General features: G+C 42.3%; 1 protein-coding gene across 2 annotated transcripts in view; it reads left to right on the top strand.

Annotated features, from left to right (window-relative positions):
* LOC120908952 (cadherin-23-like) overlaps positions 1–13,814 on the top strand; it is a 169,275-nt gene that overhangs the window by 103,261 nt on the left and 52,200 nt on the right. For both annotated transcript variants that reach the window (XM_040320484.1, XM_040320485.1), the window contains exons 16-17: positions 1,410–1,587; positions 13,195–13,406. In XM_040320484.1, the coding sequence (XP_040176418.1) occupies positions 1,410–1,587; positions 13,195–13,406 (390 nt within the window). The remainder of the gene's footprint in view (positions 1–1,409; positions 1,588–13,194; positions 13,407–13,814) is intronic.

The following is a 13,814-nucleotide window of genomic DNA, read 5'->3' as shown; positions in this document are numbered from 1 at the left end:
AGGCGCCCTTACGCCCGGCTATTTAGCATAGCGCCCGCGCAATTTACGGAGCTACTGCTCCGTGAATCGCGGGCATATCAAAATATTTGCGTGGGCGCAGAGCAAAAATCGTTGCCCTTTGCCCACGCAAATATTGCGTGGATCTACCTGAATCTGGCCCAGGGTATTTGATACGCTTCATTAAAGCGCCAAAAAACATAAACGAAACAAAAAAGCATGTTAAAGCGGTAGTTGTTTAATGTGTGTTAAAGTCTAAGCAAGTGTTAATGATCCCTAAGGGCTCTTTCACGCGGGTGGTCTGCCCGATGGACTGCGCTTTCCTCAGCGGATTAATCCACTGATCCCCTCTGAGCAGGCAGATGACAGGTTTGTCTCCGCTCACTGTGCAGAGATGGACCTGTCAGAGTACTGCTCTCCTCTATGGGGAGATCGGATGACCGCCTGCCTGTTTTCATCCGATCCCAATCCATCTGATCCTCCAGATGGATGGAAAATAGGGTTTCCATCCATCTGGATTTCATGGACAGGATCAGATTGGATAGCAGCGGGTGTCAGCAGATATGCCACCGCTGACATCCGCTGCCCCATAGCAGGGATTGGAGGAAGACCTGATTGGCAAACCCTGTGAAAGGGGCCTATTTAAGGCTGGGGAGTTAAGAGTTGAGGGTAAATAAAAAGTGTTATTTATGGGTTGGGGTTCATTTTAATGGATAAGGTATATTAAGTGCTGAGGGTTAACTTTCAGAGTTACAGTAGGTTATGTATTAGCGGTATGGGGAACTTAAGTGTTGAGGGTCAGGGTAGGGAGAGGGACATGTGTTTGAGGGTCAGGATAGGTGTTCGGGGATTGTTGCGGGGGTGAGGAGGGGAATATTTCTTATTGTGAACATTTTTATTTATTTTCAATGCTAAAATGTAGTGCAATGGTTTTAATGAACTAAACCGCAGTCTTATTTGAGTTGGGGGTTCAGGTTTCATGATGGGGTTTGGAAAATTTGGAGATGGCTTGTGAATGAACCTTTTATCAGTTAAATAGGGTTTAAGGCCACACATAACTAACAATTGTTTCATTACAGTTTATATCTGTCCTGATGGTGTGATATAGGTTTTATGAAATATCATTGGCATGCTAAATATTTTATACTATTGTAATTTAAAAAAGGAACTAAAAGAGTTGAAGATTATCACTAAACACAACTAGTATCTGACCTTACATAGCACTGACTTGCATAGAGAAAATCTCAGAGAATTACAAACAGGACAATTGGATCAGGTCCAATGAACAATGTTCTAACCCATTCTTTTTTTTTTTTTTCTTTCGATTACATATTGCATTCTTTACATTCTTTGTGTGTGTTACCTGCCTTACTGATACGGACTCTTTAATTTCTCATGGTGTCAATTAAAAGGTACTTATTACAGTCCTGGATGTTAATGACTGCAGACCTCAGTTCTCTAAAAGCCAGTTCAGTACCAGCGTGTATGAGAATGAACCAGAGGGCACATCCGTCATCACTATGTCAGCCACAGACCTTGATGAGGGTGACAATGGCATTGTGACGTATAATTTGGAGGGCCCTGGTGCTGGTATGTTATACTTTTATTTTATTCTATGTCGCCTGAATGCGTAGAGGCAATGTTTCTGTATACATTTTTGGAGATGTTGTAATTCCCATGTTTGGAAACTTCCTCTTGTGTCGATGTAAAAGAAAGCACTACTTCTGCTTTTCCTACTCGTGTGGTAGGCAAAATATACAGTAAACAGATCTTTGTAACTTTAACCCTTCCAAGTGCAATAGTAGCAACTACTCCTCTCCTACTCCCTATATCCGATGTCTTCCAAAACAAGAATTCCATCACTTGGAGATTTGAGGTTTAATGTGGTGCAAAGCTACTCTGAGATTGTGATGTATTTAGCAAATGATCATTTACCCTTGTGTTTTTAGTGCGTCTCTGGGTACTTTAGATCACCAGTATTGCTAAAAATGCTGGTCAGCACTGGATGAAGTTGGAAAACCACCACACTTTGTCATAACTCTATGTGAAATACTTTCCCAATCTCCTGCTGAAACTTTGTAGAGAATCTATGAAGAAATTAAAAAAAAACTCACTAACCATCTTAAGGGCTGAAACTCATTTTTGCAATTCTGTGCATTGTAGTAACGCCTATGTGAACTCACACGTTACCACAATGCATGTTATATGTGTTAGCGCTATGTGGTGTCATTCATTTTGCATGGCATTCTAACTCCCTAATTGATCTTTCACACTAGTGGTGCATATCTATTCAGAGGGCAGTAGAGTAGCGACTGTCAAGCCTTCAGAAGGTGATCTTGCTGCCCCCTGATTGTCTGGATGTTTGTTTTTTTTAATTCCAAGGGGGATTTTGTGATTAAAAGTGAAAACCAAGCGTTTGGCTTGTGGTTTCGGTGTGCTTCCATTTTCCTTAATGGAAATATTGGACAATTGTCAATCTATGCAGGCCGAGATAGCATGTGTATTGCCTCGTCTGGCTGCAATATTAGAATTTAGTTGGGTAGTTAGGGGGAAAGTAAAACTGCAGCTTACCCACCTGTTTTGATGTACCTCTGCCCCCGCCTGTGTGAAAGAACTCTAAGGAAATGCAACACTGACTTACATGTATTGCAACACACCATAATACACGGTAACACCCTATCGTGCAAAGGGTACACTATTGTGTTGGAAAAAAATGTGTCATGCCCATTTTTGTATTCCTTTCTGTGCACTGGCAGCACATAAAAAAAATAGATGCTTTAACGTAACACACATGAATGGGAATGGGCCCTAATACTTTGGTTAAATACAAAGGGCCAGATTCAGGTACATTTGTGTATCTTTGTGCCGGCGTAGCGCATCTAATATGCGCTACGCCAACGTAACATTGAGAGGCAAGCTGAGTATTCACAAAACACTTGCTCCCATATTTACGCCAGCATAACGTAAATAGGCCGGCGTAAGCCCACCTAATTCAAAGTAGGCAGGTAGTGGGCGTGTTGTATTAAAATGAATCTTGACCCCATGTAAATGCATGGCCGTACGAACGGCGCATGCGCGCACATGCATGAACGTAACTTACGCCCAGCCCCATTCACGTATGACTTACGTAAACGACGTAAAATACGACTGCTGTTCCGACGTTTCCGACGTCCATACCTTAACCTGCCTGGCGGTATTCCCGAGTCTGACTCGGGGTTAGATTTTCTTGCTGCGAGCGGTAACCCCGAGTCAGACTCGGGCTTGCCTCGCTAGATCCACAGGCACTGTTTACTTACCTTGTCCCTGGATCCAGCGATGCCACCGCGCTGTGTGAGCGAGCGGGACCTCGCTCGATTCACACAGCGTCCTCCTGTGCCGCCGATCTCCGTTCCCTGCGACGTTACGACGCACGGGGACGGAGAACGGCGCCAAATTCAAAAAAGTAAACAAACACATTACATACAGTATACTGTAATCTTATAGATTACAGTACTGTATGTAAAAAATACACACCCCCCTTGTCCCTAGTGGTCTGTCCTGTGTCATGCATGTCATTTTATATAATAAAAACTTTTCTTTCTCCCTGCAAACTGTAGATTGTCCATAGCAACCAAAAGTGTCCCTTTATGTCAAAAATAGTTTTAGATCAGCTAAAAAACAGCGATAATAAATTATAATCACTTGCAGAATTGTGCAATAGCGATTTGTGGGGAAATTCGTCATAAAAAAAAAAAAATAATGACAGCGACAATTCTGCAACTGAGCAAATTTCAGTGATTTTGATTTGATGACATTGAATAATTTTTATTATAATTATATTATTATTTGTTATAATTATTTATAATTATTTATTATATTATAATTTATAATTTTGTTTTAAAAAAAATGTCATACCCGGGATGCCTATTAGAATCTTGTTTGGTCAGATTTAAGTGAGTTATTTCTTTTTTTTTTTTTTTTTTTTTTTTTTAAATACTTCAGACTCCACCTCATAGAGTGTGCATTTACATGCTCATGTTCTGCGTACCAGCCCATTGCATCTCTATTTCGGTTTTGCATCATTAGTGTCTCTGTTTTTTATGCTAGTTGTTTTTGTTTTGTTTTCCACTTTTGTGTTTTTTTTTTTTTTTTTTATTATATATATATTATATTATTTTCTTGAATACATTTTTGACTTCTTTTGCTGGACATATACAAAAGTTTTCCCTTAATACTTCACCTCCCCTTACCCGTCCCTCCCCCCCCCCCTCCTATCTCACCAAAACAATCTCCTTATACCTCTACTTCTCTCTGATTTTTCTATAATGGCCTTAAGTGTCTTCTCTTAATTTTTCCGCGTAACTCCACGATTTCTTAAAAGTTCTCCAATTTTCCCATTTCATATTTTGTAATATGTTATTACCCTCCATGTCCTCCTGCAGTTCCTCCATTTTATACGTTTCTTCAACCGCATCGATCCATTCCCAGATCGATGGGCATTCCACCTCTTGCCAGCCCCTTGGAATTAATCTTTTGGCAGCATTCAATAGGTGTGGTACTAGCGATTTTTTATAACTTTTAATGCCTTCTTCCCCCCCGTGGAACAGGACAACCCATGGGTCCATCTTTATCTTTTTCTTTGTAATCTCTTCGACGCAGGCCAATATTTTTTCCCAGTACCTCCTTATCTTAGGGCATCCCCACCACAGGTGCGCCATATTTCCTGGTAAACCGCATCCCCTCCAGCACTCTCCAGTCTGTCCCTCTTTAAACTTTTTTAATTTGTCTGGTGTCATATACCATCCGGCTATGCATTTAAAACACATCTCTGCTGTGCGACTATCCACCGCGGAGGAGTGTGTCAGGGTCAGCATTTTCTCTATTGTGGTCCTATCCTGATGTGTCCCTAGTTCCCTTTCCCATTTTTTAATGAATGGGGGTATGTTCTGCTCTTCCATCTTCAGTAACATCTTATATAGTACCGAGATAGATCCTCTGGCATTTTTTGTAGAGCATATTTTTTCCAATTCCAATAACTGATCTCCCGACCTCAGTGGGTGTGGAAGGTCTTGGGTAAAATGGTTTAGTTGCCGATATCTCCATTCATTAATTTCCAGGAAAGAGTTTTTTAATTTCAACTCCTGTAGTGTTAAAATGTGCCCTTCCTTCATTATATCCCTTAATTGTATAGTGTCCATTTTAATCCAATTTCCCCCCACTTGTGTTTTACCTGGTGCAAAATAATCATTATTCTTTAGTGATATAAGGGGTGAATTGTACTCTTTCACAATTTTTTTATAGACCGTGTCCCAAACTTTAAGTGCATTTTTAGTTATCTCGTGTGCGTTTTTATCTATTGTCCTAAATTGTGGAGGGTTCCAAATTATCTTATCTAACCTTGCCTGTGACAATTCATTTTCTACACTAACCCACCTTTTTTCTTTGCTAGCTCTGGCCCACTCCACCACTCTTGTTAATATCACCGCCTCATAGTATCTCTTGACATCGGGGACCGCTAATCCACCCTTTTTTTTTGGTTGTTTTAGGGTCTGAAGTGCTATCCTGTGCTTCTTATTTCTCCATATATAATTCATTATTAATTTTCTAAGGGCCGAGAACAATGTCCCAGGGAGGGCAATGGGGATCATCTGGAACTTATATAAAATTTTTGGCAGAATGACCATTTTGCAGTAATTAATTCGTCCTATCCATGATATTGCCCTGTTTTCTACCCTTTTTGTTTCTGTCTTAATTTCATTTAATAAAGGGATAAAATTTATCGTATACATCTCCCTAGTAGATTTTGCTAGCAGTATTCCTAGGTATTTGAGTTCTTTAACCCAAGCAAATTTGTACTTCATTTTCAGGAGTTGTTCTTCTATCTTGCTTATGTTTATACTCATAATCTCCGTTTTTGTGATGTTTAATTTAAAGTTTGAGATTTCTCCGTATTCGCTACAAAGGTTTAGAAGGTTTGGGATTGATGTTTTGGGTTCCATTAAATAGAAGAGGACGTCGTCTGCAAAAGCTGCAAGTTTATGTTCTTCCTCTCCTATTTTAACCCCTTTTATTTTTTGAGAGTTTCTGATCCTAGCCAGCAGGGGTTCCAATGCGAGCACGAACAGTAATGGCGATAGAGGGCACCCTTGCCTTGTACCGTTTCTCATTAAGAAGGTTTGAGAGAGACTTCCGTTTATTTTTATTTTGGCCGTGGGGAACCTGTAGAGAGTGCCAATCCACTCCATCATCCTCTGTCCAAACCCCATTTCCTTCAGGGTGAGCAACATGAGTCCCCAGTCTACCCTGTCAAACGCTTTTTCTGCGTCTATCGACAGAAGTAGACCTGGGGACCCCGCCGCCTTCATTTTCCGGAGGATTAACAGTGTTCTAACCCCATTGTCTCTCCCCTCTCTTCCCTGGACAAAACCCGTCTGATCCGGGTACACCAATCTCGCCATTTCCTGTTTAACTCTCCCGGCCAATACCTTTGCAAACAGTTTTAAATCTGTATTGAGCAGAGATATCGGCCGGTATCCTGAACAGTTTTCGATGTCCTTCCCTTCCTTAGGGATAACGGTGATAGTTGCCTCTGATGCCTCTTTACTTAGTTCGTACTCCTTTCCAAGCCCATTATAATACTGGCATAGCCTTGGCAGAAGTATCTCCTTAAATTTTTTGTAATACATTACTGTAAAGCCGTCTGGCCCCGGACTTTTACCTGAGGCAGAGCTTGATAATGCTACTTTAATTTCGTTTTCCGTTATTTGCCTGTCCATCCCCTCTGCGTCTATTTGACTGACTTTTGATAACCTTGCTTCTTCTAAGAATGCTAAGATTTTTTTGTCTTTCTCCCCTTTTTGCCAGCTTTTTTGTTCTACTGAGTATAATTTTTCATAATATAATCTAAATGTTTCAGCAATATCTTTTGTTGTGTGCAGGACCTCTCCTTTTTCGTTTTTAATTTTATCTATATAATTCCTTGATTTCTTTTTTTGTACCATCCGAGCCAGATGTTTGCTTGTTTTATTTCCCCACCTATATCTCTCCCTTGCCACCAAGTTAAATTCCCTTCTTGTTTCCCGATCAATAAGTTCTTTAAGTTCGTTCCGCTTATTAACTAGGTCCAGATAAATATCTCGTTGTTTACCATTTTTCTTATGTATTAGTTCCAAATTGAAGATCTCATCTACTAATTTTTCCTTCTTACTATTCATTTCTTTTTTCCTCCTTGCCCCTTCGGAGATTAACACCCCTCTAATCACCGCCTTATGGGCATCCCATAATGTTGCTGCCGAAATTTCATCTGTCTTGTTTATCTTAAAATATTCCTCTAATTCTTTTTTAACCCTCATTAAACTTTTCTCTTCTATTAGTAGTTTCTCATTTAGTCTCCAATTTGGATAGGTCCTTTGATTGCCTATGATATTTATGGATATACTGATTGGAGCATGATCGGAAATCGTCATGGTCTCTATTTTTGTCTCGACCACCGCATCTAACATTCTATGCTCAATGAAAATGTGATCGATCCGGGAGTAACTCTCATGTACGTGAGAATAAAATGTATAATCTCGTTTGCTTGGGTTAAAGATCCTCCATGTGTCTATTTATTGGCTTCTATGTAGACTGCCTTTTACCTTTCTTAATTGCCTTTCTTGAGTCTCTAATGTTTGGTGTGTTTTATCGGCCTTTGTGTCCATACAGAAATTTAAATCTCCTCCCAGTATTATCTTTCCCCTCCTGAAATCTTTTAATTTCCCCAGGATTCCCTGGAGATATTTCATCGGGGAGGTATTCGGTGCATATATGTTTACAAGAGTATATTCCTCCTCCTCTAGTTTTCCCCTTAAAAAGAGGAATCTCCCTTCTGGGTCTGTCAATCGGTCTGTTAACACAAACCTAATCCCCTTAGTTATCCCGATTGCTACCCCTCTGGCCCTTTTAGAAATGGTGTCACCATAGTACCATATGGGGAAGTCAGGGGAATATAGCTTTATGTTTGATCCTAATGTAAGATGGGTTTCTTGTAGGAGGACAACATCTGACCTATACCTCTTTAGTTCCTTTAGTACCTTATGTCTCTTTGATGGACTATTGAGGCCTTTTACGTTATAAGATAGGCATTTAATTACCGGCATCTTGGTTGTGGGTTACAGTTTCTTCCGATTGTTTTGGTGAGATAGGATATCTTCCCCCCTCCCTTCCCCTCCCTCCCCTCCCTCTCCCCCCCTCCCCCCATCCCCTCCCCCCTACTCCCTCCCCCCTCCCTCCTCTCTCCCCTTTCGGCCATTTATTGGCCACTGAACCATCTTCCATGTCTGGTCCAGTTTTCTCTAGGTGGGGTCCTAGGGTAGCCTCCCCTCCGCTCCAATTCTGGAGCGGGGGAGAGGGGGGATGGGTGGATCCCCGACCACCGGGTTTCACCCCAGGAAAAAGAACCGAGAACAAATAAGGTAAAGGGAAGGAAAAAGAAAAAGACAATAAACAAATAACCGAGAACCAAGTTCTCTATAAATAGATCATTGTGGATTCACTAATCTTTCTCCCTCTCCCTCCCCCTCTCCTCTATTCCCACCCTGGTAAATCAGGGATCTGGATATCCAATTTTTTACAGAATTCTTCTAGGTCCTCCGGGAATCTAAGTATCGTTGATCTTCCGTCTTTTGTGCCGATCAGACATGCCGGATGTCCCCAAGTATATTTTATGTTTAGATCTATCATCTGTTTTAACAGTGGTTTCAGTGCTCGTCGTCTTGCTAGAGTCTCAGCCGATAGGTCCGAGAATATCTGTAACTCTATCCCCTCAAAGACTATCGGGGGTTGACCCCTCAGTTTCTTCCACACTTTTTCTTTGTCCTCATATAGTCGGAACCTGACTATGACATCTCTTGTACGCTCTGCGTTGGCTCTTTGTGGGTTCCCCACTCTATGGACCCTTTCGATCCTGATGGGATCATCGATTGGTTTTTCCAGGAGGGGGTTGAAAATCTTCCTCATTATTTTCCTGAGGTCTTCTCCCCTTTCCTCTGGGATTGACCTTATCCTCAGATTTTGTCTACGGTTTCTGTTCTCTTGATCTTCTATTTTGTAGAGGATAAGTCTCTGCTGTCTTTGTGTCTGGTCTATTTGGTCTTTTATTCCTTTAACTTCTTGTTCTACCGTCTCTGTTCGTTCTTCTATTGTAACTATTCTAGTCATAAAGTGTCCAAGGTCTGTGCGTAAGTTCTGAATTTCCCCTTTGATTTCCTCCTTGATCGCCGTTTCCATCCTTCGCAGCATCTCTGCGATTTCCCCGTTTAACGGGGGCTGTATGTCTGGTCGGTGTTCCTTGTTCCCCCTTCCTTCGGGCCCGTGCTCTATGTTGCTTTCCTCTCTTGACTCTATTGATGTTTCACTGGTGTTTCCCCCCTGGGGTTTCTTATTGACCGATTTTTGCTCTCTGTTAGGTTGTTGTTGCTTTGTTCCTCCCTGGGTTCCTTGTGTTTGTGGACTTACTCCTTTGGTCATAAAAGGTCTGATAGAGCTTGTTGTTGCTATATTGCTAAGGGTTGTTGGAGGTCCCCCCTTTGTAGACCTGCTCGTCATTCTGCTCATATTATTCTCCCTTTTTCTGATTCGTTTCCCCAGTTTGACCTTCTGCTGCCTCTTCCCCTCTCTCCCCTATCTCCCCGGTCTCCTTACAGCTCTCCACCCGGTTCCCCCCTTCCTTCCAAATGGCGAGGAGAGAAATACTGGGTGGAATTCCTGTTCCCTTTTTCCTTATTTTTTTTTTTTTTTCCTCCCTATTTTTCAAAAAAAAATTTTTTTTTTTTTTTTTCCAACTGCCCCTTTGTTACTAACTATGGACAAGCTACTCCAGAGACCGGTTTAGTAAGTGTCCCGCGATTTTGTAGTTCACCTCGGCCCGAAATCCCAGACGTCTTTGTATGTGTGATTATCTGCCTAAGCCTAGGGGATTTGGGGGGGTCTTCTTAAAAATTTGGCATCTTGTTCAGTGTTCGTTTTTCAAAGTTCTAGAAGTTACTCTGTGTGCTTGGTGATGGAAGGTCGTTGGATCAAAGATGGATTTACCCCTTCAAAATCATGGGGTTAACTAATTTATGGTAAAAGAGAAAAGGGAGAACCCAGAAAAGAGAAGGGGGGCATGAAAGTCTTTAGCCGCCTTATCGCTCTCCCCTTTATATCCTGCAACAGACAGGCCCCGGCACAGGCCCCGGCACTTCCTTCGGCTACGGTTTACCTGAGCCCTCTTAGAGCTTCCTCTACCCGACCTCCTCGGGGCCACCCTTTCAGGGGGTATTTCTGGGGGTACTTCTGGAGAGATAATGGGCTATGAGGGGAGGTCCAACCTTTTCCTCAGTAATGGTGGGTTTATACAAGTACAGAAATTAGCCGTTTCCAGCTCTTTAAATGTTGTGAATTCCAACCCCGCCAAGTGCAGTGTAGTGCACCCAGGGATGGGGGGGGGTGTCTGTGGCGTTCCTGTGTTTATCCCAATCCTTTAGATCCCCTCATCTGCACCATATAAAATGCTTCTGTATGCAGATGGGGGGGGTGTCCCTTATTGAAGAGTAGTGCGGTCCCCTAAAACCGTTTTTTACGGCCCCCCTTAGGTTAGACAGTCTCTCTTGGAAGGGTTATTAATGGGCACTTATCCTTGGTACATAGAACTTATTGCACAGATATTGCTTCTTTCTAGTACATTACTTAGGTAGGACAGTCTCTCTTGGATAAATTATTAATAGGTACTTATCATTAGGACATAGAACATTTTGCACTGATATAACTTTTTCTAAAACTTTAGCAGCCACTATGTTCCATCACAGTTTTTGTTTGTGCTTTACCTCTTTGACCATACTGACACTTAATCTCATCCCCTTAAAAGTTTTTTACTTTACCTCTACTTCCTCCTCAGAGTGCTTAGTGAGGCAGAGCTAGACACATATACATCATTATAATAAGAGATCCAACCTTAGTCCTGGTGGTGGTGTGTGTGCTCGGGTATTTCTACCGTTTCCCTGGGGATACGAGCCTCCAGCAGCATTCACCTCTCCTCCTTCCCCGTCCGTCTCCTCCTCTCATCAGCTGGAGCCCTCCGCACTGTCAGTCCACATGGCGTGTTGTCGGCAATGCTTGTTCCGGTCCGTGCGGGGGTGGCTCCTCCCACCCCCCGCTACAGCGGTGCTCGGACAGCTCAGCCGATTCAGGGGAGCCGCGATCAACATGCGGCGGGCAGACGAAGGCTGTCGGCTCCTCTCCCTCTCTGAGCGCGGTCCGTCCTCATCCCCCCTCAGGCTCCGGGCTCTTCACTCCCCCCCACCTACGAGCGCGCGCGCGTCCTCACGTGTACGCGCGCGCCATTCCGGTCGCATCCACCCACTTCCCAAGTGAGTTATTTCTAAAAATTACAGGCCTACAATATAAAACGCCAAATTTCCTTGCAAATAATGGTACCGCTTTCAGCATGTTTTTTCTGAAAGAATCATACCGCCAGGGAGGTTAACATGACTTACCCCTGCTTTATGGGGGGTAAACTTACGCTGGTTGTATGCCTTACGTAAACAGCGTAGCTTACTGCGACGGGCGCAAGTACGTTCGTGAATCGGCGTATCTAGGTCATTTACATATTCGACACGTAAATCAACGGAAGCGCCCCTAGCGGCCAGCGTAAATATGCACCCAAGATACGACGGCGTAGGAGACTTACGTCGGTCAGATGGAGCCAGAATTTAGGCGTATCTGGTTTTAAGAATACGGCGCATAGATACGACGGCGCATACTAGAACTTACGCGGCGTATCAACAGATATGTCAGCGTAAGTTGTCTCTGAATCCGGGCCTATATGAATTGTGGCTGACCTTCTACAACCCATGTTTCCTATCACAGACTGGCTGAAAGTTGAGTGAGTAAAATCTTTCCAGTCATGTGTTTAAAGCCAATACTTATACTCATCCAGAACTTAGCAAGATTTATCCACCACTAACCTTCTGGAGCCAGGAATAAATTAGAATTCTATCAACATTTTAATGTCAAGGCAAGACAACTCAAGATTTAATTTACAAAAGTATTTTTCTAGAGAGTATAACAAGTCCTTATGTACTGCGAGTGCAAGCAGATGTTAAAGTAATTGATGATGGCATTCAATCCAAATCCAGTTGTGACTTCTTTTGACTAATGTCACGATTAATGTACAGTTATGCTGGAGTCAGTAAAGGTCATTGATGGAACTATATCACTAAAAGCAATTTCCTGCACTTGGGGGCTTAGTCTATAGGTAAGTGGTGGAGCCAACCCTCTGGATAAAACAATGCTTGCGGTCTTGCTGCCCTCCTCAGAACAATGGGTATCCTTAAAGTGGTTGTAAACCCTTACAGACTACTTAGACTTACAGGTAAGCCTAGATGAAGGCTTACGTGTAGGTGCAAGAAATATCTCCTAAACCTACACGGTTTAGAAGATATTTCCAAAAGACATGCACTGATGTCTAGGGCGCATGCGCAGTAGACAACGGCGCGCAGGCGCACTGAGACAGAGATCATGCTGCTAGTGGCGGCACCCGTGCACATGTGCAGGAGTGATGTCATCTCGGGTCCGGCCAGTCACAGCGCCGGAGCCGCGATACAAGGAAGACACTCTGGGAAAGATGGCGGCGATGGAGGAGAGGAACTCTCCTCCAGATCTCAGGTAAGTAATACATAATGAGCTAGTATGCAGGGGGTTTTTTTTAAGAATTTTTTGAAAAGGGTTTACTTCCTCTTTAAAACTGAAACGTAAAAAGAGGAAAGGAAGGTGTACCAACCTTGTGCATTACCAATGGTAAATTGTATTAAAAAACTGTAACGGCAGTAATTATACTCACAAACAAGCATATATAAAAAAAGTCCGCCAGCAAATGAACCTGCGTCTCTGGACACCTGCAACCCAGACTGGATAGTGGAGGGGTCTGATGCCATTAGACCCCTCCACTATGCTTGTTTGTGAGTATGATTACTGCTGTTACAGTGTTTAAATAAAATTTACCATTGGTAATGCATAAGGTGGGTACGCCCTCCTTTCCTCTTTATGTTTCGGAACTATATCACTTACATTATTGAATGGATGTCTAAACTTGTAAACACTTCTATATACAGTATTCAAAATTTTTTGTTTTTCAATACTGTAGCCTGATTTGCCCATTTTTGGTACATAATAAAAACTATATTTGTAATGTTTCCTTAGATGCATTCCTCATTGATATAAACTCTGGACTAATAACTTCCCGAAGACTTCTACAGTCCTTTGAAAGATTTAATTTGACAGTTGTAGCCACTGACAAAGGCAGACCACCTCTGTGGGGGACAACGATGCTAAGAGTGGATGTAATCGATGTCAATGACAACCGGCCTGTGTTTGTTCGACCACCTAATGGTACCATTCTACATATAAAAGAGGTAAGTAGTAAACTCATCTTGGAAGAATTAACTTTTATTTTGCTTTAATTAATCTTAATAACATTAGTTCAAATAGCAGATGGAAACAAAAATCATACAGTAGTAATAGTAGTACAGCCATGGGTTTGCTCGTCACCTCTTCTGTACTTTCCTAACATTTTAAGATGACCTCTGGGCAAAACTAATTAGGGGTAATTATTTACATTACAGCATATCTTGGCAAAAATCCGTCCATGAACACATTCTAAGCTGGTCACATGCTCCAATGCCCTGAAAAAAATAAAGTTTTTCGGTCTGATAAAGTTCCCATTTTCTATGATAGAGACAAGTCACAACTGCCTACTTTCTATGAGCAAGGTGATTAGTCTACCTCCCCCTCAGCGGTTTTAGCAAGTGATTGCTGACATC

Source organism: Rana temporaria, chromosome 8, assembly GCF_905171775.1.
Source record: "Rana temporaria chromosome 8, aRanTem1.1, whole genome shotgun sequence".
Lineage (NCBI taxonomy): Eukaryota > Metazoa > Chordata > Amphibia > Anura > Ranidae > Rana > Rana temporaria.
Note: the sequence above shows the minus strand (reverse complement) of the source record. Positions and strands in the feature narration are given on the sequence as shown.